This window comes from Dromaius novaehollandiae, chromosome W (assembly GCF_036370855.1).
Source record: "Dromaius novaehollandiae isolate bDroNov1 chromosome W, bDroNov1.hap1, whole genome shotgun sequence".
In the NCBI taxonomy this organism is placed as follows: domain Eukaryota; kingdom Metazoa; phylum Chordata; class Aves; order Casuariiformes; family Dromaiidae; genus Dromaius; species Dromaius novaehollandiae.
The window spans coordinates 53678790-53700872 of NC_088130.1; the positions used below are offsets into that span (position 1 = coordinate 53678790).

Here is a 22083-nt window from a genome sequence, read left to right on the forward strand (position 1 = left end):
CCTATGGCAATCTGAGAGAGTGAGAGAGAGAGGCAGTACAGTGTTGAAAGGGGAGTTTCCATTGCTCATAAATAATTCTCAGATAAGATGTTCTTAATGAAATCATATTCCCACTGAATTCAATCGGAGTTTAGTGATTGACTTCAAAGATGTAACATCTTGCTCTTCATTCACTCTATCTTTAACCCAATAATTCTGGAATTAAATCTGCCTTAAACGATAATTATATAAAATTATATTATTTATTTATGTCCTTGACTCATTCCAGAAAAAGAAAGGAAGAAAAAAGCATATATAGTGTGTATGTCAGTAGAGAGATGTGATTGTGACCAAGGTCAAAGGAAATCGCTCTATTGCTCTTTGTCAAGAGTCAGTATTCAGTTTTGCTTAGAGACACTTCTGTTTCCACCTTGTCATTATATAATGACACTTCCTTGTGGGATTGTCAGAAGATATCATAAGTCTCTCCTAGAAGTAGCAAAAGGAAGTAATTTTACCTTTTTTTTTTTTTTTTTTGTGGAAAACAAGTCTTTGCTGGAGATAACTGATTTTTGCTTCCCAGGTGCCTAGTGATACATTTTGCTTAACATTGTTTTTCCAAGTTCCACTGGATTTATTTGGAAAGGATGTGATTTCTCTGGGAAAGGTAGTTGTTACTTCACTCTTATATCATGCCTATGCCTCTTAAATGACTCTGTAGCCCCACCTCCTTACCTGATGGCAGGAGACCAAATTGAAGAACCCATTAAACTTTTGTTCTTATGCTTAAAAATCTGTGGAATTGTCTGAATTTAGGAGGATTGGGTTAGAGATCATGTAGGCAAACTGGACACCCACAAATCCATGGTCCCTGATGGGATGCACCAATGAGTGTTGAGGGAGCTGGTGGATGTCATTGCTAGTCTACTCTCAATCATCTTTGAAAGGACATGGAGAATGGGAGAGGTGCCTAAAGACTGGAAGAAAGCCAATGTCATTCCAGTCTTCAAAAAGGGCAAGAAGAAGGACCCAGGAAACTACAGGCTAGTCAACCTCACCTCGATCCCTGGAAAGGTGATGGAACAGCTCATCCTGGATGCCATCTTTAAGCATGTGAAGGATCTCAGAAGGTGATCAGGAGAAGTCAGCCTGGATTCACCAAGGGGAAATCATGCTTAACCAACCTGATAGCCTTCTGCGAGGGAATGACTGGCTGGGTAGATGAGGGGAGAGCAGTGGATGCTGTCTACCTTGACTTCAGCAAGGCTTTCAACGCTGTCTCCCATAACATGCTCATAGGTAAGCTCAGGAAGTGCAGGCTAGATCAGTGGACAGTGAGGTGGATTGAGAACTGGCTGAATGGCAGAGCTCAGAGGGTTGTGACTGGTGGTGCAGTCCAGTTGGAGGCCTGTAGATAGCGGTGTCCCCCAGGGGTCAGTACTGGGTCCAGTATTGTTCAACTGATTCATCAGTGACCTGGATGAAGGGACAGAGCGCACCCTCAGCAAGTTTGCTGGTGATACACAACTGGGAGGAGTGGCTGGCACACCAGAGGCTGTGCTGCCGTTCAGAGGGACCTCGACAGGCTGGAGAGGTGGGCAGAGAGGAACCTCATGAAGTTCAGCAAAGGGAAGTGGAGGGTCCTGCACCCAGGGAGGAATAACCCCAAGCACCAGTGCAGGCTGGGGGCTGACCTGCTGGAAAGCATCTCTGCAGAGAAGGACCTGGGAGTCCTGGTGGACAACAAGTTGACCATGAGCCAGCAATGTGCACTGGTGGCCAAGAAGGCCAATGGTATCCTGGGCTTCATTAGGAAGAGCATGGCCAACCCGCTGAGGGAGGTGACCCTCCCCTTCTGCTCAGCCTTGGGGAGGCCGCATCTGGAGTACTGTGTCCAGTTCTGGGCTCCCCAATACAAGAGACACATGGAGCTACTGGAGTGAGTCCAATGAAGGGCTACTAAGATGATTAAGGGACTGGAGCATCTCTCCTATGAGGAAAGGCTGAGAGAGCTGGGCCTGTTCAGCCTGGAGAAGAGAAGACTGAGGGAGGATCTCGTCAATGTGTATAAGTATCTGAAGGGAGGGTGTAGAGAGGATGGGGCCAGACTCTTTTCAGTGGTGCCCAGCAACAGGAGAGGCAATGGGCACAAACTGAAACACCGGAAGTTCCTTCTGAACATGAGGAAAAACGTCTTTACTGTGAGGGTGGCTGAGCACTGGAACAGGTTGTCCAGAGAGGTTGTGGAGTCTCCTTCCTTGGAGATATTCAAAAGCCACCTGGACACAATCCTGGGCAACATGCTGTAGGTGACCCTGCATGAGCAGGGGAGTTGGACTACGTGATCTCCAGAGGTCCCTTCCAACCTCAACCATTTTGTGATTCTGTGATTCTCATCATGTCTACTAGCATGCTATCAAACAGGAGTAGGAGGAGAAGGAAGGAATTTGTCTGAATTGTGGACAAATATATCTGCTGCACAGAGAGCAGGCTGCATGGGATATAAGTGATATATAAGCATGGGATAGCAGATCCATAGAAAGAGCAACATGCAGGAGGAATGTGAGGAGGCTTCAAGTAGTCGCAGTCAGGGTGGGTGAGAGCTCTGGTAGCTGGGATGCCTCCTTTGCATCGATCGCTAAGGCTTTGCTTGGTGTAGGAAATGCTTGGCATACTCCACTGACACTGAAATAATATTTAGTTTTCCAAAGCAGCTAGGTGACTGCTGGCTGTATGTTCATTTTATTTTGTCTCTGAATTTATATACAGATTATCGTATGTGCTCTCCCTGTCATGTTTTGGTTGCTAATTCAGTAGCTGTTGCTTGCCCAAACCCCTCTTCATATGTAATACTGATTAGTCCCAGTTTTTCAATATGCTGTTTACAGCTGTATAACAACTGACCATGTTAGTTTTCCTAGGACAAAGTAAGGTCTGCAAGATTTAATTTAAAATTCCTTTAGGACTTGTTCATTTTTTGATTTAAAGTAGGAAGAACATTTGTAACTCTTTGGTGCTACTCTCACGTAGATGTGCTCAGAGTTAGCTCTGTAAATATAAATAGTCCTGGTGGGAAATACCCTGTACCTGTAGCACCTAGGAAGGAGCTTCCTAGGACCTGTGGCAGTCATAGGAAGACAGTAGTGCTTTCTGGATAAAACGGTCTACTGTATATGCATTTCTTTGAAGGGCAAGAGTGTTTGCCTCTGTGTTTAGTGATATGAATTAAACTCTGGGATGGGAATTTTCCTGTTGATTTCAGTTGGCTCCGCAGCCAACTATAATGTGTGGTATAATATGACCACTGCAGTTGCAGTGGTATTTGCAGTTACTATCAGAAAGATGTTACTGATGTAATATTTAAAAACACAGGGCTAAACTTTCTACTGGCATAACTTTAATCACTTAATAGAAGTATTGCAGGCCAATCTTATCCATATTCTTTTGCAAGTTAGCAGCCAGTGTAATTCCTATTAAATTAATTAAATTAAATTAATGTATTTATTTGCTGACTATTATTATCATTTTGTTTCCTTCCCATTTAGGAGATTGTCAACTTCAATTGTCGCAAGCTGGTTGCTACGATGCCTCTTTTCGCTAACGCAGATCCAAATTTTGTGACTGCCATGCTGAGCAAGCTGCGATTTGAGGTGTTCCAGCCTGGCGATTATATTATCCGAGAAGGCGCTGTGGGTAAAAAGATGTACTTCATTCAGCACGGTGTCGCTGGTGTCATCACCAAATCCAACAAGGAGTTGAAGCTGACAGATGGCTCTTACTTTGGAGGTGAGTAGGAAGAAAATGAATGATAACATTGAAGTGGATGCACTAGAATAAAACATGTTCAAATATCAGACATATAGAGACATCAGAATAGGTCTGCCAAATGTCTGTTGCCTGGGTAATTCCAAATGCAGGGAAAAGTGCATTAAGTATTTCTGAATAATACCTTTTGAGTCTGCTTGCTGTTGAAAGGATAGCTATTGAAGATGCAGATAACCTTTCTGAAATATTTCCTTCAGTTAAATTGTCCTGAATTGTGAAGTGATTTCGAATTAATATTGCCATTATTTAACAGGCTGTATTTTGATAAAAATATAATAATTTGCACAGTAACTTTGCAACTATTAAAAGGTAGGATAAACAGAATTCATCTTCTTTAAAAAGGGATAAAAATTTTTAGTCATGAATATAAAGTACTTCTAAAAGGTAAAAATCACCGTAAAAATTACAAAATTAGACAGTGGATAAAAGACCATTATTTATATGAGATATTTTGGTTTTTTTCATGAATATTTCAGACTTATTAGTGCATTTTCACTGAATTTTAGCATGCAGCGTTGATTAGCCTTCCAGTATAAGAAACTGGACTTCCACTTTTACTGGATAGCTCCCTGACACAGGTGTATTAATGAGAACCGGACATGAATTTTAGTCCAAATTAAATTCATCTGGTAATCCTAATAAAAAAAAGATTTTCATTTAGGTGAAGGTGTCTGAATATTCATATTTGGATAAAAGTAATCATTTTTTTTACATATAGCAATTGACCGATATGAAAATCATGTTCCTGTGATTGTAAATTATCTTTGTGAAATGGAATAGGTGTCTGTGTGTTAGAGTAGCAGCAAGGCTGGTTTCCAGAAGCTGATTGAACATTTGTGTGCACGGCCCATGACAGTTAGCTGATTTTTTTGTTAATTTTCTGTTGAATACCATGAATCATCTTAGAATTGAGTCAAAAGCCTTTCAGAAAATGTTAAATTGAAAGCCTAATCAGTGGCATTTAGCTCGTACACTGAAGTGGAGAGCTTAGAAAAGTGAATCGGGCTCAGTTAGTGTTTGAATTGGGCTGTAGAGTTACTAATCCCATTTTAGAATAATATTCTGAAGCAACTCCTAGTGATCTGGCCACAGGCCCTGTCACTCTGCAGTAGCCTTTGCAAGGTGATTTGCACCAGTGTTTGTAGAAGCACTTTGAGAAAGAAGTCTTGTGCTTATCGCATGGACTTAAACTGTAGATGCTGAAGAGAGGAGATTAAGGAGAAAGAGAAGGTAAATGCTGCGGATGAAGAAACAGAGCAACCTTGGTCTTGGTCCCCTATATGCTTAGCAGTGCCCCAGTTTATGAAAATGAGTTTGCAAGAGCCTGTGTTCTGAATCTGGCTATAATACTCCTCTGAACCAACAGAGGATCAGAGGAGATTGCCACATGAAAGTATTTTACATAACTGTCAGCCTGTTGTTACTGTCCAAACGACTGCTCAGCTCATCCTTTTCATCCGCTACCCTTCTTAACAGGAATGCATATAAAAAATAAGCCATTTGCAATATCCAGACACCACAAGAACTTGTTACACTGTGTACCAAAGCAGCTTTGCTCATGCAAACCATAGGGACACAGGGTGTAAAAAGGAGGGCAGATGCATCTGATACATCTGAAATGGGAAGTAATAGCTACTGCTGGATGTAGCTGGGAGAGGAGTAGGAAGGAAGGACGAGCATATGGGGAGAAAAAACCTGAGAAAGAAAATGCCCAAAATGTTGCAGCTGAAAAGAGAAGAAACAAGTTACACATCTAATAACTGCTGATTGAAAAGGTTCAGTTTATCAAAGCATAAAAAAATTCTAATTCTCTCTAGAGAACTGTGCATCAGAGTCTGAGGGGAGCTTCCTGACCAGAGTAGCTAAGGATATGTCTAAACAGCATTGTCAGCACCGGCCAAAGCAGGCGTACTGGACAGATGCAGGAAATGCTGCACAGTGGAACAATAACAACCCAGAGGAGGATGTCTGTGTTCAAATCCAGACTAGCCACACCTTTTTTGGCTAATTAAGATATGCAAAGTCTGAAGCTGAGATATCATTTAAGAAGCTGTGACTTACAAATTGAAGTTACTACTTACAGCCCTCCGCTGTAACCCGGTAAACATATATAAACACTCCAGCATGGGAAGGTCAGGCAGGTGGAGGTTTCAGACCTAAACAGTTTTTTTCATTTTCCACAACTCCTGTGAAATGGAAGCACTCAGCACCTATTGCTTGGAGATATTAAGTGTTGGACATTGGGCATGCCCCAGAGCATGGGCTTCCCAGGGACCCTGGATCTGGGGGAGATTCAGGAGGGGTCCCTAGAAAGGTAGGCTTGCCCTAAGAAGTCACATAGGGTGCCACAAATATCCAACTTTGTATATGTTTATCACTTTACAGTATTTTAAACTTTTAGGATTGACAGCATTGTATCAATTCCGACACCCTGGTGTTGTTGAAAAGCTGGAGGTTAGTGTGAAAGTCAAGATTTAACAAGAGCCAAAGCAGTGTTAGCAGAATTTGGGAGAGGCTTAAATGGAGACTGTCAGGAGAGTGAGAGCCTGGAAAATAGGAAGTTGCAGTAATAAAGAGAAGTAGTTTGAGGTTTGAGAGCTGAGATGCTGAGGAACATTTAAATTCTCTGGCCTGATCTTTGTTCTTAATTAAAAAACACCCTTCCCTATGGATCGGAGTGTTTTAGCAGTCTCACATGAAACTAGCTAAACCTTACAATTGCGTAGAAATTCTCCTCAGAAAGAATGCGCCTGGCTAACCATTAATGGAATTGATTAATCAAATTACATTTCACCTCTGCTTTAGATTCTCAGTTGATTTTGAGGGAAGTGCAGGGTGGTGCCTCCAGATAGCCCTCCAGATAGATAATCTGGGCTTGGCTACCATCAGTCCCTTTCCTCATCTGGGCACACTGGGTTCTCCTCTGTGGAGGAAAGGAGTAAGTACAAAGCAGCAGCCACAGAGACATGGTTTGTTCCTTGGTATTGCTGGGGAAGAGCATCCTTTAACCTTTGTGTGTGTTCACAAATCTACTCTTAAACTTTGTATACAGGAGCATTTTTGGCCCAGCACTATGTAGGATGCTGATTTTCATCCCAACATTATTTGTCACGCTGTTAATTAAGGGATATGATCATCCTGCAAATCTATTCCATTTTCAAGTATAAATTTGAAAGTAATTTCTGATATGATTCTTTTTGCTTGGCCTTCCCGCTTCTCGCCCCACCTTTTGATGGAATATACAAAGTAGGCACCAGTGAAAACTGCCTTGAATAAGGCAGAAATGCTGACTGGTCTACACTCTGTCAAATCTTCAGTCAAGATACTGAAAAATGATATCCCCTAATTATTGGAATAGCAAAGTAGATGATAAATATATTCAGAAAAATGTGTGATTTGAGTCTGATTATGTTCTTTTAAACACTTGCAATAATGACCACAAAGAAAATCTTTTAAAGAGATTGTCATAAATTATGTATTGAATAGACATGGATAAGTGGAAGGGTTGTTTCATAAAGATTTAGGAGGGTCCATTTTCCTTTGCGTTTTACTAGCATTTAAAAACCAATAACTTTAATTCTTCAATGCCCTTCCTTGCATACCCTGTCCTCCTATGGCATGCTTGCCTGGGTTTTTATAGAAAGGACAAGAATTGGGCAATGGCATACACGATAGTGACTTTCACTACATTGTTTGGTTATATAGTTATTTCTACATCAGTGAAATGGTGTAAACCATAGGTACCAGCAGAGAATTCCAGGTTTTTAATACCCTATACCTGCTTTCCTTGGTACAGCATTTCCACATCTTGTTATTTCAAGCAGATACAGCAATATTAAGTTTTCCTGAAGATCTTTGTGAATTTCTGATGACTTCTTTCACTTTTCTCCCCTGTTTTCTAAAGTGGCTCCCACTTCCCTGGTATTAACAATGGGATTGGTGCTACCATCAGCAAAGCAGTAAATATGTCTTTTCTCTTTATAAAAAAGAGGAAATGGAACCTTTCCCACTGACTGACACAGTTTTCAGCTGAGGTGAAACAAGGTGGCCACCTTGAAATGAAAAAATGAAAATTATAACCTTCACTTTTAGCTGCTTGTGTTGGACAGGCAGAGACTTGTTAAAAATGTGAACGGGAGGGTCAGGAGAGAGTCGATGGTCATGAGAAAGTGAGCTGTGTTAACACCTAGGAGAAATAGATAGGGGAGGTCAGAAAAGACTGGGGAGCAGGATGGGGTCAAGAGAGAGATGAGGACTGTGTGGGCAGAAGTCAAGTTGTGAGGGATGCAAAGAAATTAGGGACAGAGAAAGCAAGAGTGCAGGGCAATGTGGTGGGCATGAGGTTGATGCGAAAGAGAAGAAAACACAAGGAGCAATAGAGTGTATGAGCAGTACTGAAGCATCCAGATGACAGAAAGTTGGACATCTGCTTGTCACTTAAGGAGGGAGCAGGAGGGTGCTTACACCTCCCCTTTCAAATGGCAGACAGGGAGACCTGACTACGTGTGTGTTTGTTACTAAGTTGAGTTGTAAAGCTGAGATGAACACGCTTGAATTCAGTGCTCCTGTGAAGGAGGAGGAGAATCAGGAGGCAGGTAAAAAGCTGTAGGCAATTGTATTTTGAGGGTGTTATGACTGCTAAATTATTTGTTTTTGCCATCTGGTCCGTGGTTATGAATATCTGGAGTTTACAATACTCTAAGTACATAGCAGTGCAGAATGAGACCCAAAATCTTTTTGTTTTGTCTGTTTCAATACATATTTCTCTTCCTCCTCTTTAATACTTCAGTATTTCAAACTCTTTTATGTTATAACCATGGTAGAAAATGGTAGTGAGGAAATTGCTGGGTTTTGGTCTTATCGAAACTTTTTCTCTGAATGCCAGATGATTGTTTCAGAAATTACTAAAAGACCTTTTTATATTAGGAAGAGTGACTGGACAGATTGTTTATTTGTTCCTCACTAGACAAATATCAGATTGATAAAAGGCAAAGGTTTTGAAGTCTTTACAGATGAAGCACAAGAATATGAGTCATTTACTTATAGAGAAGCATACAGTACTTAATTTACTGTGGTTTTACAGAGCAGAAATAATATTTGAATATATTTAATGAGCCTGATACTAATCTTAATTACATTCATTCGTATAAAGTGGTGTAACACAACTGATACCAGTGAGTTCTTTTTTGCTGGAGTAAATGTTATCAGAATGACTGCATAATAATATTATATATGTTGATGATTCAAAATGTCTCGTGATTAATAGCAACAACAAACATGGGAGAGTGTTATCATACTCACTTACTAAACAGAAGTTTGTTTTAGTAAAATAATTTCTTTCTAACAATTCCTTCCTCTTACTCAGTTGGTTCTACATATGGCTCTGAGGGCTCCTTTAGTCATCAGAATAAGATTTTGTCTTCCTGGCTCATGGACTTTTTTCAGTCAGTAGTGTCAAAATTTTTAACTTAATGTGCCTGCTCAGCTTTTTGCCCAACAAGTATGTAAAATAGCACAGTCTTTTCTCTCTTTATCATACTTCTTTGCTTTTTGTTGTAGGGAATCAAGGCCACAGTTTGGTCTAGTTCAGTAGGAAACACAACCAGTTTCCGAAAATGTGATAAAAACTAGCCTTTCCCTGTAAAACTGTGCTTTGCACAGCTGCTTCTCACTGCCCCGTGAACGGTTCCACTTGTTTGTGCCTCAAAATGTTCTGTTTCCATCTTCCCTTCCTACCAGACCATGGCTCTGCACGTTCTCCTCCTCTCCCAGAAAGGCCTTTCCCTGGCAGCTTGCCACCGGCCACGCTTCTGCACATTCCTAGCCCCAGCCCTGGAGCCTGCTGGTGTTCACATCACTCCCCTACCGGGAATGCGAGGCTCTTGCTTGGAAAAAAGTGAGAATAGGTGCAGTAGGCCATTCTGTAGCTCGCTGCTTGTTTCCACTGCAAGCTGGCATAAAGGTTAAAGCCATCCCAAAGCTGCTGTAAAGCACGTTGATGAACGGGACTGGTTTCGTGATGTCCCATTCCCCTTCAGCTGCCAGCTCGGTGGAATCAGAGGAAATTATCTGAGCATGCAGCCCTGATCAGCTTAAGCAGGGACTGAACTGTGTTTTGTGCCTAAATGGTGCATTCGATTGAGGCTGACACTCCTACAAAGAGAAAAAAGGAATAAATCCACCACTTTCCAACCAGTGAGCCTTAACTAGAATTTCCAAAAGGAGGATTTCTGGGAACACCTTCAGGTCTCTGTTGTCACTGCATTTGCTTTCTTGCCAGTGGATAGATGTCTGACTATTCACTTCTCATCCCACTCTTCCTGAAGTCTCTGGCAAAATTCCCCTCAACCCCAAAGGACATAAGATAAGGCTTGTGTCCCTACAATCTTTTCCATTCTCCATCTGTTTTCCCACTTGTGTTTATACAGGATTTCCTGGTGTTATGCCACTTGGAGTAGCTTAATAAATGAATCTGTAGATTAACTAAAACCCACATTGCTAAGAAAGATTTTTTTCTAAGAGCTTCCACAGAAGTTGAACATGAGGAAGTACATGTGATTTTTTAAAACTTTTTTTATGATGCTTGCATGAGAGTTGCTGAATGTGAATTTGAATATGTAATGATTCACTTGCATTCTAATAGGAGAAAATACATGTTTTATTTTATTCATTCCGAAGCAGACATCATTAACTCTGCTGAATATCATTGTTCATGTAGCAAAATTATGTATAAAGCAGATATTCATCCCCAGTTCCTAGAATCTGGAGATATTGTAGCATCTTGTCTTTTTCTGATTATTTATTATAACACTGGTATGTGCATGTAGTTCATGGAATAGTTTGGATTTTTAAATATTTTATTTTGCTTGAATTATTGAATACTGTTTTAACAGTTATCCTTCCATACTTGAAATTCTAATAAATTGTATCTTGGATTTGCTTCAGCTTGTAGAAGGCCAATTAGACAGAACTACTTTGACCTACCTATTATTTATGGAGCTTTTCACCATTTCAGAACAGCAACTGTCAGTATACTTTAGACCAGTGCAGTGGAAAATAATACCATGGGAAATGTTGAGTCACTTCAAATTATATTTTGCCACCTTTTTTTTTCTGGGTACACTGTAGGTACTTCCTGTGGCTGAAGTACTTTTAAGCATTTGCATTTGCAGTATAATATTGATTACAGACAGAGAAAATGCTGTTGAAGTGCCCTGTTGCTCACTGCTTTACACCTTGTAATTTATGCCTGGACAATACATGATACAGTTTTGCATTTTGCAAAAACAGTGTATATGGCTACTCATTATCCAAGATGATGATGAATTAAGTCTCTCAGTATTCATACCCCAATCCAGCACCATACTGAAATACATAATTAATTATAAGTGTTTTTTCTGAAGTGTGCTTATTCATAATCTTAATGGCAAGCACACAATTAAATGCTTTATGTCAAAAGGGTGTCATATCTCCATACCAACTCATTCATAAAATAGTTTTCAGATGAACAATATTGGTTTCTAAATCATTGCCATTTTTCTAAAAGTATTGCCTGCATGAGGTCCTAAAAATGAAATATCTTTTTGGCACAGACTAGTTTGCCATTTTGGTGATACAGCTTCCTTAGCATCATTGTGGTATAGCATAATTCCTTGTGCTGCATCATGTCATTTTTTTAACATCATAGTTTACATAGAAAATAACATGCAGTCAGAAGAATTTCTTGCTGTTTGGAAAAGTTACTGTTCTAAAAGTCTAAGGAACGTTCTAAAAATTCAGAATGAAAATAACATACTCTGCAATGCCAGAAGGTAGAAGCTGGTTTAGTTTTAAGAGTTCTATTAATTAGCAATAATTAAACTTACATTTAACAATATTAACAATAGTAACAAGTATACTAATAAAAATTTATGCTATCTATATAAAATATACTTCAGCCCAAATTATAATTCTTCAAAGTCATGAATAGTATAAATAACTTTCAATTTGGTCTTTTTGAGTAAGATGCAACCAAAATGTCACATCAGTATACCTTGAAAATCTGAGGTGGCAAACACAGATAACCCAGAAGAATATTTTGCAAGTGCCTTCCAATTTTACAAGAAGAGTTCAATCTAAATATTTAAGTCTCCAGAATTCAGAACTGACAGACTCTGATCATTTGTGTAATAATTTAATGAAAAAAATACGAAGTACAATATTTTTACAGTTCATTTAAATTCAACTTTAATAGTTTAATTTGTAACTGTTATTGTTTGCCAAAATCAAGATGACAAGAGCATAATATTGAATACATAAGGAATTCAGTGGCTGTTTTCAACAGGGAATAGGCATCCATCTGAATGAAAGTAGGTACAGATGAATTAAACAAAGTCACTTTTGGCCTTTGATCTAGCCAGTACGATACCTATATCTTTATTTAGGCACTTAATTATTGGAATCTAAGCTTAACATTTTTAAAACATTTTGAAGACACAATGAATACCAGCCAAATTATGAATTTTTCAAGATAATGAATAGAGTATGTTAATCTCTCTTAGAAGAAAAAATCCTTTGGTAAAGTAGAATAGGAATGTATGGATGCAGGAGGTAGCAAATGTTGCTGCCTCTGTTTGCTCTAGTCATGAAACCACAGCTATTTGCAGTATCTTCAGATAGAAAGAATAAAAGGCAAATCAGGATAAAACATAAAGTGGCTCTCTGGGCAGATAAGATGCCACTTTTTATAAAAGTAATTGTATTCTAACCATGTGTATTTGGCTCGCTTTCTTGATGTAAAAGTAATTACAACTAACTACTCTTCTGGAAAAAAAAATTATACTGTCAATCTATATTAAGCAGATTACACTGAAATAAAATGTATCAGTATTTACCTTACAGGAAGTATGAGGACTTAAAAAAAATCCAATTATGTATCAGTCTTGTCAGAAATAACAAAAGTCATTATAGAATGGCTAAAAATGGATGGGCTTATAGCATTCATACCTGCCTTGAAAATTAATTTATGCTCAAAATGTCTTTTTCTGTGTCAAAATTAATCTATATCACATTAGATAATATTTTAAAGGCTTTGTCAAGTTGTTTAAATGAATTTCATACGGTAGTAATGACACCTGTGCTGAGTAAGTCTCAAAACATCCAAATTAGTAGCATGTTATAATGCTGCTTTTCTCAAAGGTGCTACAAAGTAGTGTCTTAAGTCTTATTCAAGGAAATCAACTGATATAAGACTTGTTTGAAGAAACAGGCTTCTCAGAGGTTGGTGGCATAAAAGACAAATTTGGATCAAAATAATGAAACTAGCATACTTTAAGGCTTATTGTCAAACAAAGTAAATATGAAAAGTTGCTCACACATTTACAGTCATTTTTAAACAATAAGAATTCCTCCATAAATCCTATCAAAGTTGTGGTTTTGTTTGGGTTAATGAACATTAGGCAAATTCTTTTCAGAAGAATGATTTTTTTCCTCAGAAAACTGGTGATATTTCCAATGAAATAAATGTAACTCTCTGTCGATTATAAATGCTGCCAGAAAAAATGAGAATAGACACTCTCTAATTACAGCACTTACCATACTAAGTCTTTGATTTATATACAAGGGTTAAGCAAATGAGAGCTTGCGAGAGAGACCTGGAGGGAAAATAGTACTGGAAAGAAATATAGCAAAAGAGCAAATCATCCTCCGCTTGTAGGTTAGATCAGAAACATTGATGTGAAATGCCCATAAAGGCTACCTGTCTCCAGCTGCTTCCAGCTCATCTGTTCTGAAGGTTCCTTCGTATCTCAGAGCAGCTTTGGAGACAAAATCTCCTTTTAACACGCAGTGATTGTGTCCAAAGGATAACATTCTGGATGAAAAGGACCAATATAATGCTTTTCGTGGGGAATGCTGATATCCCTTTTCACCTGCCATTTTTTTTCTTGCTGAATACTCTTCTTGAGGGCCAAAAAGAATAAAAAAGCTATTACTTGCTGACTATTACTAAGTAGCATAAGTCATCCTCAAACTTTGAAGCAGGCATTCTCTTCAGTCCCTGTTTCATTCTCTTCCTCTCTTCAGATACATGAAATGGTAAATATGGAACATCTTCATGATGGAGAAATTATCTCAGCTGGTCAGGTTGCTGGCATGGAGGGACAGATGTTTGCAGACACAGTTGTGTTCCTAACTTGCAATGAGGGGAGAATTCCACCAGCCAGTAGCAATAAGTCTCTAGCTTACTGAATGAGATAAAGTTTTGCATTTTTTATTGCTATATTGATAGGGATATAATTCGCCTTTTTGTAATTTTTTTCTACTACAACCTTGCTGATTAGGGCACATTTTCGATTTCTTTTATTTGTCCCATTAAGTTAAATAAAAAAATAGACAATGAACATGCTTAGAGCTCATCTGTCAAGGACTTCAGAGCCATAAATTTCAAATGACTAAAAACAAGCAATAAAAAAGTGAAATAAACCAACCCATTTTCTTTTCTTGAATAGGATGACTATATAAGGGCAACTGCCATCACAAACAGTTAAATGTAAGTTAGACTTAGGTGAAGGGTTCAGAAAGTGACAGGAGACTGAAATTGAGGCTTTAAGGAAATCGTTTTGGATCCTTAATTGTAGTTGGTCATGTTCAGTTCCCCCTCAAAATAGTAACAGCTCAGAGCACTGTATCCAGACCCCCTTTATGAGCTCTCGCCTTGGTTGAGGAGCCCCTCTATCTGCAGGCAGCCTTTGTGACTTACAGACAACTGTTGCTGTCAGGTTTAAAATGAAGACGGTCATGCGGCAGCACATGCTACTGCTCACTCTGACAATCTCAGACTGTCTTGTGTGTAACTCCATATTTAGTGTTTACAGGGGTGGAGAAGGTATAGTTTTTGTATACCTTTCTTTCCTCTCAACTCTTTCGGACAGTCCAGGTTATGAACCTGACTTCAAATGGGAGTAATTGTCTCCCTTCCTCTCTAAATTCTCTCCTTTGCTGCAGTAATGTTCTTGCTGAAGAGTGATGGTATTGTAAGGTTTCTTAAATACAGGACTGAACACATGCATGTATTTAGCCAGGTGTTACCTGAGCCTTTTCATTTCCATTCACTGCATAGATCTGGATTTGGGGGACATCAGTCGCGCTTTTTTCCCGATAATCTCGATTAGTGTGAATGTCAATATTGTTTTACAAAACAAATGCAAAATAAAATCTGCACAGTTATCTGGCACAGTATTTAATCATTATTTTGGAGAAAATAAATCACTGGTATTCATTAATTGGTATAAGCTACATTCTGACTGTAATCAGAAGAGCTGCTGTTAGTCACATTAAGTGTCTATAATAAAGGGCAGCATATCCCTGGGTTTTCCATTTCGTGTGCTAGTGATAATATACTGGAAGATAAAAGGATATGTTAAAAGATTAGAAAAAAATAGTTAAAGATAGATGTATTTGATGTTTGCCAGAGCTTAAAAAGAAAAAGGAGACAGACATACAGAAGTACATATTAAAGCAATCAAATTTTTATCATATGAAACAGCTTCTCTCTGTTTTCTGTATTAGAATGGTTAAATCAACACAGAATTGGGAAAAAAATCCCTTTTTGAAGAGTGTGGTATGTCAAGAAAATTATTCATTAAATTTTCTTGAATTGATTGAAGTTTATATAGTCCTTTGGTAAAGAAAAAAATCTCTCTCACATTACCTGTTGCAAAGCTGGGATCAAAGTACCCCAGGCTAAAAGTCACAGCCCCTTCCTTTGACCCTCTTGCCATTTTGCTAGTGCCATTTAGCTTGTTTGTGGTCAGTGGACAACTTCAGTAGCTTGAAGGAAGAACTGTTGGTCTTAGCACCATGCCAAAGAGTTGCTGTTATGGAGAGCTCGTTTAGAAAAGCAGAATAACCTAAACCTGGTAATTATGGGAAACTTGCTCTGAAGACATACAGAACTTGATATAAAAAGGCATGAAAGCATGGGTGAATCAAATGAGCCATCATATATCTAAGTTCTGTCCATAATACTTTTGTAGCTTATTGCTTTCTATAAAATAAACAGGAGAAATCTAATCCGCTGTCCTGTTCTCTCAAAATATTCCCAAATGGGTTAGACTGACTGACCCAAACCTTTAGATTGCTTTGATTTTCTGTCTTTTTGCTGCTGCTGGAAGTTGCCAGATGGTCCAAGTAGTTACTTGCCCATTTACACAGCAATGTGTATGCCTGCTACATGATGAAACAACAGTTCCCTGCTGAGGAACTGAAGCAACAGTCAGCTGTCCTCAGCTGGGAGGACACTCTTCATTATATCCTGTAATGTTGAATCTGTGACAGATGATGAGAAACCTGCTATAGCTTTGGAAAGGTACAAAGCTCTTAAGAACCTTCTGGGGTTCACAAATGCATAGAAACTGCTAATTATTTTTGTATTATTTTAATACAGAGAGCACTATTTGACTAACACATTAGTTAACCAATTTATTTGTTACTACAACAATTAATTGTTGTACTAGGCTGCACCTAGTAAAGTGAACTTTTGATTTAATTCTAGTCTTTGTGTCCTTGCAGAAGAAAGATGTGCATACGATATTAAATCACTGTATTATTTAATATTCTACATATTATTATATACCATCCTAAATTAAGAAATGTGTTCCAGGCAGACAGAACCAGTCTGGTATCCTTTTAAGAACAAGCTATCTACTTATCTCTAACTCTTTCCTGTATCAGCACAATTTATCTGTTTCTGGACACATTTTGTCTGCAAGGCAACTGTATGTTGTCATTTTTTTTTTTTTTTTGAGTTTATTTTCAATCTCTAATCAAATGTGAATGTGACACAGAAAGTTGAGTAATTACATTTGGAGTATAATTTATATGGGAAATGAACTGAGAGTTAATGGATAGATGCCACACTGTCAACTAAGCTGTACTGCTTCCCAGAGAAAAAAAGCTTTTTCATAAATCTCTTACATCCCTAGTTGTTTTCTCTAAGAAAAAGATGTTTAGGGATCACACAGCAACAAGGGGAAAATTAATACCTACAGTGGCATATTGATATATTCAAGAACTGTGAAATTCATCTCGGTTGGTACCAAAACTCTGGCCCATACAAAGGGCCAGCTAATGCTAATTCTTCAAAAGTCATCATATGGGTTATGTCATTCATCCTCATGCAGGTTCTCCCAAATCAGTCTTCCTCTGAATCAGAACCTCCTATCCAGAGTATTCTGTCACACTAATGCAGTAATAAAATGCAATCTATAGGTGTCCCATTTTACATGATAGAGATATGAACAGACTTCTTTGGAAATTCGTGCAATTCCAAAACCTGAACCTAATCTTCCTGCAGAAATACTGCCATGTATGTGTGCAACTGATATGTTGTTGATCAATTTTGATTAGGCAAATAACCTTCCAAGCAGGCTTAGCTTCAAACTTTCATCATTGCACGTGTTACTTCAGTGTCTTTACAGCAGAATGTACTTGGAAATTGAGCCATTTTCCATATTCTTTTGAGAGCTACATTATTCTGCAGAAAAGATCTGATGCCAGCAGAACACAAATTGTGATTTTCACATATAAACTAACTGCATTTGTATAAAATATGGACTGTAGGAACAAATGAATGCTTTTAACATTGTTTAGTGCTTGCAGATAGGCATTTCTGATTAACACAGTGATTGACATTTGTTTTAGAATGTTCCAGGGAACAGTTGTCCAAAGAGATTATATAATTAAAGTAAAACATGCATAGGAGTTGACTTACAGGTTCATTGCAGTCTCATACATAATTACTAATTGGAATTGAAGACATTCTTAGATTTGGAAAGGAAAGATAAAAGTGTTTTACACTTTCAAAGTGTCAGCATGAAGGCAATGCACCATGCCAACCACAGATGGGAATATTAGTGAGTAATATGCTATAGCCACTTTATTTTTTGTGCTAATAAAGGACGTTTGTCCAAGCTGTTTGAAAATAATTCATGGTCTTTGTGTTTCACTGCACACTCCTGTGCCATTGTTTGTATTTCCTAGTCCATTTAAATCAATTGTACGTCAAGGAGAGTGTAATTGTTGAGGGCACCTGGTGTACTTGATGCCATTAAGACTTATTTTAAATATATCTTGGATATTTTCATTACTCTATTCCCTTCGTAAAATCTATTGCTTATTTATTTGTTTTAAAAAAAGATTTTGGTTTACCTAAAAGAACACAAGCATCATTGCTCTCCAGTCCAAGTAAATGAGATTTTATATATTATCTGTTTTATTATGCTTGAGAGTTTCTTCTAAGCAAATAACTAATAAGATGACATGAACTCAAATGCAGAGCATAATTAACAAGCACGCTAGCACTAAACTGTTCTAAACAAGCACAGAGTACAAATGTGATATCATTGATATGTATATGAAAGCAATATAGATGATGTATCAGTGACTATAATAAAACTTAAATCCATCAAGAAACATTGCTGGAAATGCATTTCATGGATTTTCGTCTCATGGTGACTTCATGGACTTTAAAATAGGTATTAGAAGCCTTCCTAAAAGATATTCTTCAATCAGAAGTTGTGAGTTGACATAGGATTCTCAGAACAGTGAATCTTTCAAGTCCCATTACTTGAAAAGAATAACGGAAGAGGAACAAAGGGGACAAAATAATGATATTTATTGCAGTAGCATCCACAAATTCCACTGTCCCATGTTCAAATCCAAAATCATTTCCTATGGCTTCATTCCAGTCTTCTTGTTCCTGAAGCTGTCTAAAATACAGTGATCCTAGAACAATAGTGATGAAACCAGTAGTTTCCCCATTGTTTTTTTGTGTGCAATGTTTTTTAAACTCAAATACTTTTATTTGCTGAGTACAGCAAAAGACCTCCATATGTCTTTAGCATATGCCTGCAGCTATTTTAAATGAAAAAAGCTGAAAATCAAGAGGTCATTATTAGTCACACAGATTTTCCAGCTAGTTATCCATAAATTCAACCATGAATTGTAAAACTTTATTCTGCATGAGAGATAAAGAATGTCTTAGGAAATGGAGCAGACATTTGCTGCATTTAACTGCTTTCTTTGGGCAAAATGTTCTTTTCCCTCCTGTAACTAGAATACAGTGCTTTAAATCAAAGGAGCAGGGGTCAGTCTGATTTAGGGAATGGAGGAGGAAAATACCAACTTCTGTTTGACCTGGCTGGTTCTTTACAGTAAACTGTCTGTAGCTGTTTCATGGGAATCAGGTTTTGTGGGGTACGGTAGATCAAGACTCTAATAGTAGCCACTAGTCTTTATAACTTCTTCCCAAAGCTGTAGGTGTTTCTAAGTATATTGTAGGTTAGTACCAGTCCCCCATTAATGTACTTAGGTTATCCACTATTATTTAAGCATCTAATCCTCCAAGCCTTCAGAGCAGGGCGGCTTGTGGGCAGGAAATTATCAAACCTGCACTCTAGTACACAAGGTAGGGTGAAATCTACTCTTTTCCCATTGCAGCTGGAAGAACCTACACTTCCTGGGGAGATGAATGCATGTTAGATTATGCACAGAATGCATATATGTTCCGTGTAGCTTTCTTCAAAACTCATAGAAGCTAACTGGAATATTTCTTTAGATTTGGAGCTGCAGCTTTGATATGCAAAATCTGCAGAGTTTTAACAAAGATACTTTCTAGATAAAATTCTTCAACAAAAAATATGAGACCAAAAATTGTCAGGGTTCTTTAGATTCTAGATTAATAAAAATATACTTTCTTAAGAACATACGAAGAAGAAAGAACTATACTAACACTTTACATTTGAAGTAAAGCCTGCAGAATTCCTTATTTTGCTAATTATGAATATTTGTATTTCCACACTTCCTGGAGAATTACTGTTTCTGACAGATATACAGGCAGGATAGGAGACAGTTTCCTAGCCCACTCCTAGTACCTAAAGAGCTGTGAGCAAACATAAACTCACTGCTCTTAACCACTAGAACTGAATAGGGAAACTATTTCCCACTCTGCCCTAGAATTCTTGTATCTCAGTGTTTTCTCATTCCCAAACCTGAAAATGGGATTGACACAAATATTTCTTTTTGCATTGGACTTTTAATTTTCTTTTGTAATTTAATATAAAATTACTTAAATGTTTAAATAAAATACCTATTTTGATCCAAAAGAAAACATTTTATTTTGCTTTTTAGGGAGTAAGGATGGATAGACAATTTGAACAAAGTTTCCAAATTGTTTTTAATTGTGAAGTCTCCTGCAAATAGCTTCACCTTTAGCTAACTGGAATATCTGATGAAATATATTTCTAACTGACTTTAACTTATATAACCTTTTGTTGAACATTGTTATTTTAGGAAATAGTAAACCTCACTTAACTTTTCTAATGTAAATTTTCATTGAAAAGAGGGGTGAAGGTGAGGAAAAGGATCCTGTATTTCAAAGGTTGTGTATCAGCAATACTCTTGAGTTTGTCAACTTTACAGACATGAGAGGACTAATAATTATATAACCTGTCTGAATACTGAACACTTTAACTGGAAAACTTCCCTGAGAGGAATTCATGCATCTCTCTCATTCCACCCTAAATGTTTTATTATAAGCTTATCATGCTGACTTTGGACTTTATCCAGTAACTCTCTTTGTGTGGGTTCAAGAATCATCAATTGTAAGACTGGGGCAGGTTTTGGGGGACTCTGTGTACGGCCCTGGTAACCTGTGTTCCACAATGATGAATTCCAGTTGGAAGCACTTGCAGAGAAAGTCTACTAGACTGGTCAAATGGGGTTTATCCTAACAGAGGTTAAAGGAGTTGCATTGTTTAGCCAAATGAGAAAAAAAGTCTAAAATGATAAGCTTACTCTCCAGAAATACCTAGGGCATAAAAAGCAAGGAGAGAAGGCGCTCCCATGCTGAATGTATTTTTTCTTAGAATAGTTCTTATATTCAAATATCATTTTATGATGTGTTAGATTAGTTTAGTAACTCTGGTGAACAATGAAAGGAATTGGTCTTTTATGTCAGCTGAATATTTCCAGCAAGATCAAGAAAATCACTTGGGTTAATTGGGTCAGCAAACCATGTTTGGCAGCTGATAGATTATTTCTTACAACTTAAAGAAAAAAATTTTTTTTAAAGTTTGATAAAATCAGCGTCTAGACTGAGAAAAACTATAAGCAGGTCTCTTAGAGTAGACTGGTTATTTTTTCAGAGCAGCAAAAATAAAATCAAGTACCTTCAGAATTGTCCCTGCAACGTTGCCTAAACAGCAATAGAAAAATTGCCGCTGAGTACTGAATTATTATTTGTTAGCACTGAGTCACTTCCTAGCTGTTACATTTCACATGGTTCACTAACTTCTTTGTTTCCTGTGTGTGCTGAATTTTTGTCTCCCCAGAGATTTGCCTTTTGACCAAGGGCCGTCGAACTGCCAGCGTACGAGCTGACACATACTGTCGCCTGTACTCCCTCTCCGTGGACAACTTCAATGAGGTTCTGGAAGAGTACCCCATGATGAGAAGGGCCTTTGAGACAGTGGCAATTGATAGACTGGACAGGATAGGTATTATTTTTTTCTGTACTTGGAATTCTTAAAACCTTTTTTCTTTTCCTTAAGTTGAAAGATAAAATGCCCAGATTAAACCCATCTTAAAAATTTCAGTTGTGTTACACTAAAGTAAAAGTTTTGTTGATCTATGAATAAGATGTATCCAAAGAAGAAATTCTGCAAGATCACTTTTAAATAATATAAAACTTTGAATTTTAGAAAGCTCTCATATTCCTCACACATTTATTATTTTATACACTCATAGACCTCAGAGGTTTATTTTGTATACTTTAATAATGATTAATATTATTTATTAATATTGTATATTTCTTTTGCTAGCTCATAGGGTTTATGCAGTTTAGTGAGAAGTAGATGACATTTTCCTACACAAATAGTTTACAGATGATGTTTGTAATGCTGGGAAGAGGTGATCTTTCTCAGCACTCACAAAACCCATGTTTGTTGAAGTGAATTAATCCTTTGCAGCAGGACTCTCATTTTATTCACAACATGGGCAGTGTTAGCATTGATGACTGCACACTGGAGCTGCTCAGATCTGCTTACAATCAGAAAAGCGGGCCAAAGATATCCAAGTGAACCACAGAACCACAGATAGGGGATTATCAAATCAGGGTGTATAGAGGTTGCTTTTGTGCAACGAGGCGTTCTGGATCTCTCTAACAGGACATACTAGATAAAATACATGAGCTTTGGTAGGCAGAAGTGCACCCTGGTCATAATTATTGATACTGGTTTTAAA

At 37.8% G+C, this 22083-nt stretch overlaps 1 protein-coding gene across 1 annotated transcript in view; it reads left to right on the forward strand.

Moving 5' to 3' along the window:
• The window catches only part of LOC135324260 (potassium/sodium hyperpolarization-activated cyclic nucleotide-gated channel 1-like), a 208469-nt gene that overhangs the window by 181411 nt on the left and 4975 nt on the right, over positions 1–22083 (forward strand). The window contains exons 6-7 of the mRNA XM_064500142.1: positions 3525–3765; positions 21174–21338. Coding sequence (XP_064356212.1) covers positions 3525–3765; positions 21174–21338 — 406 coding nt within the window. The remainder of the gene's footprint in view (positions 1–3524; positions 3766–21173; positions 21339–22083) is intronic.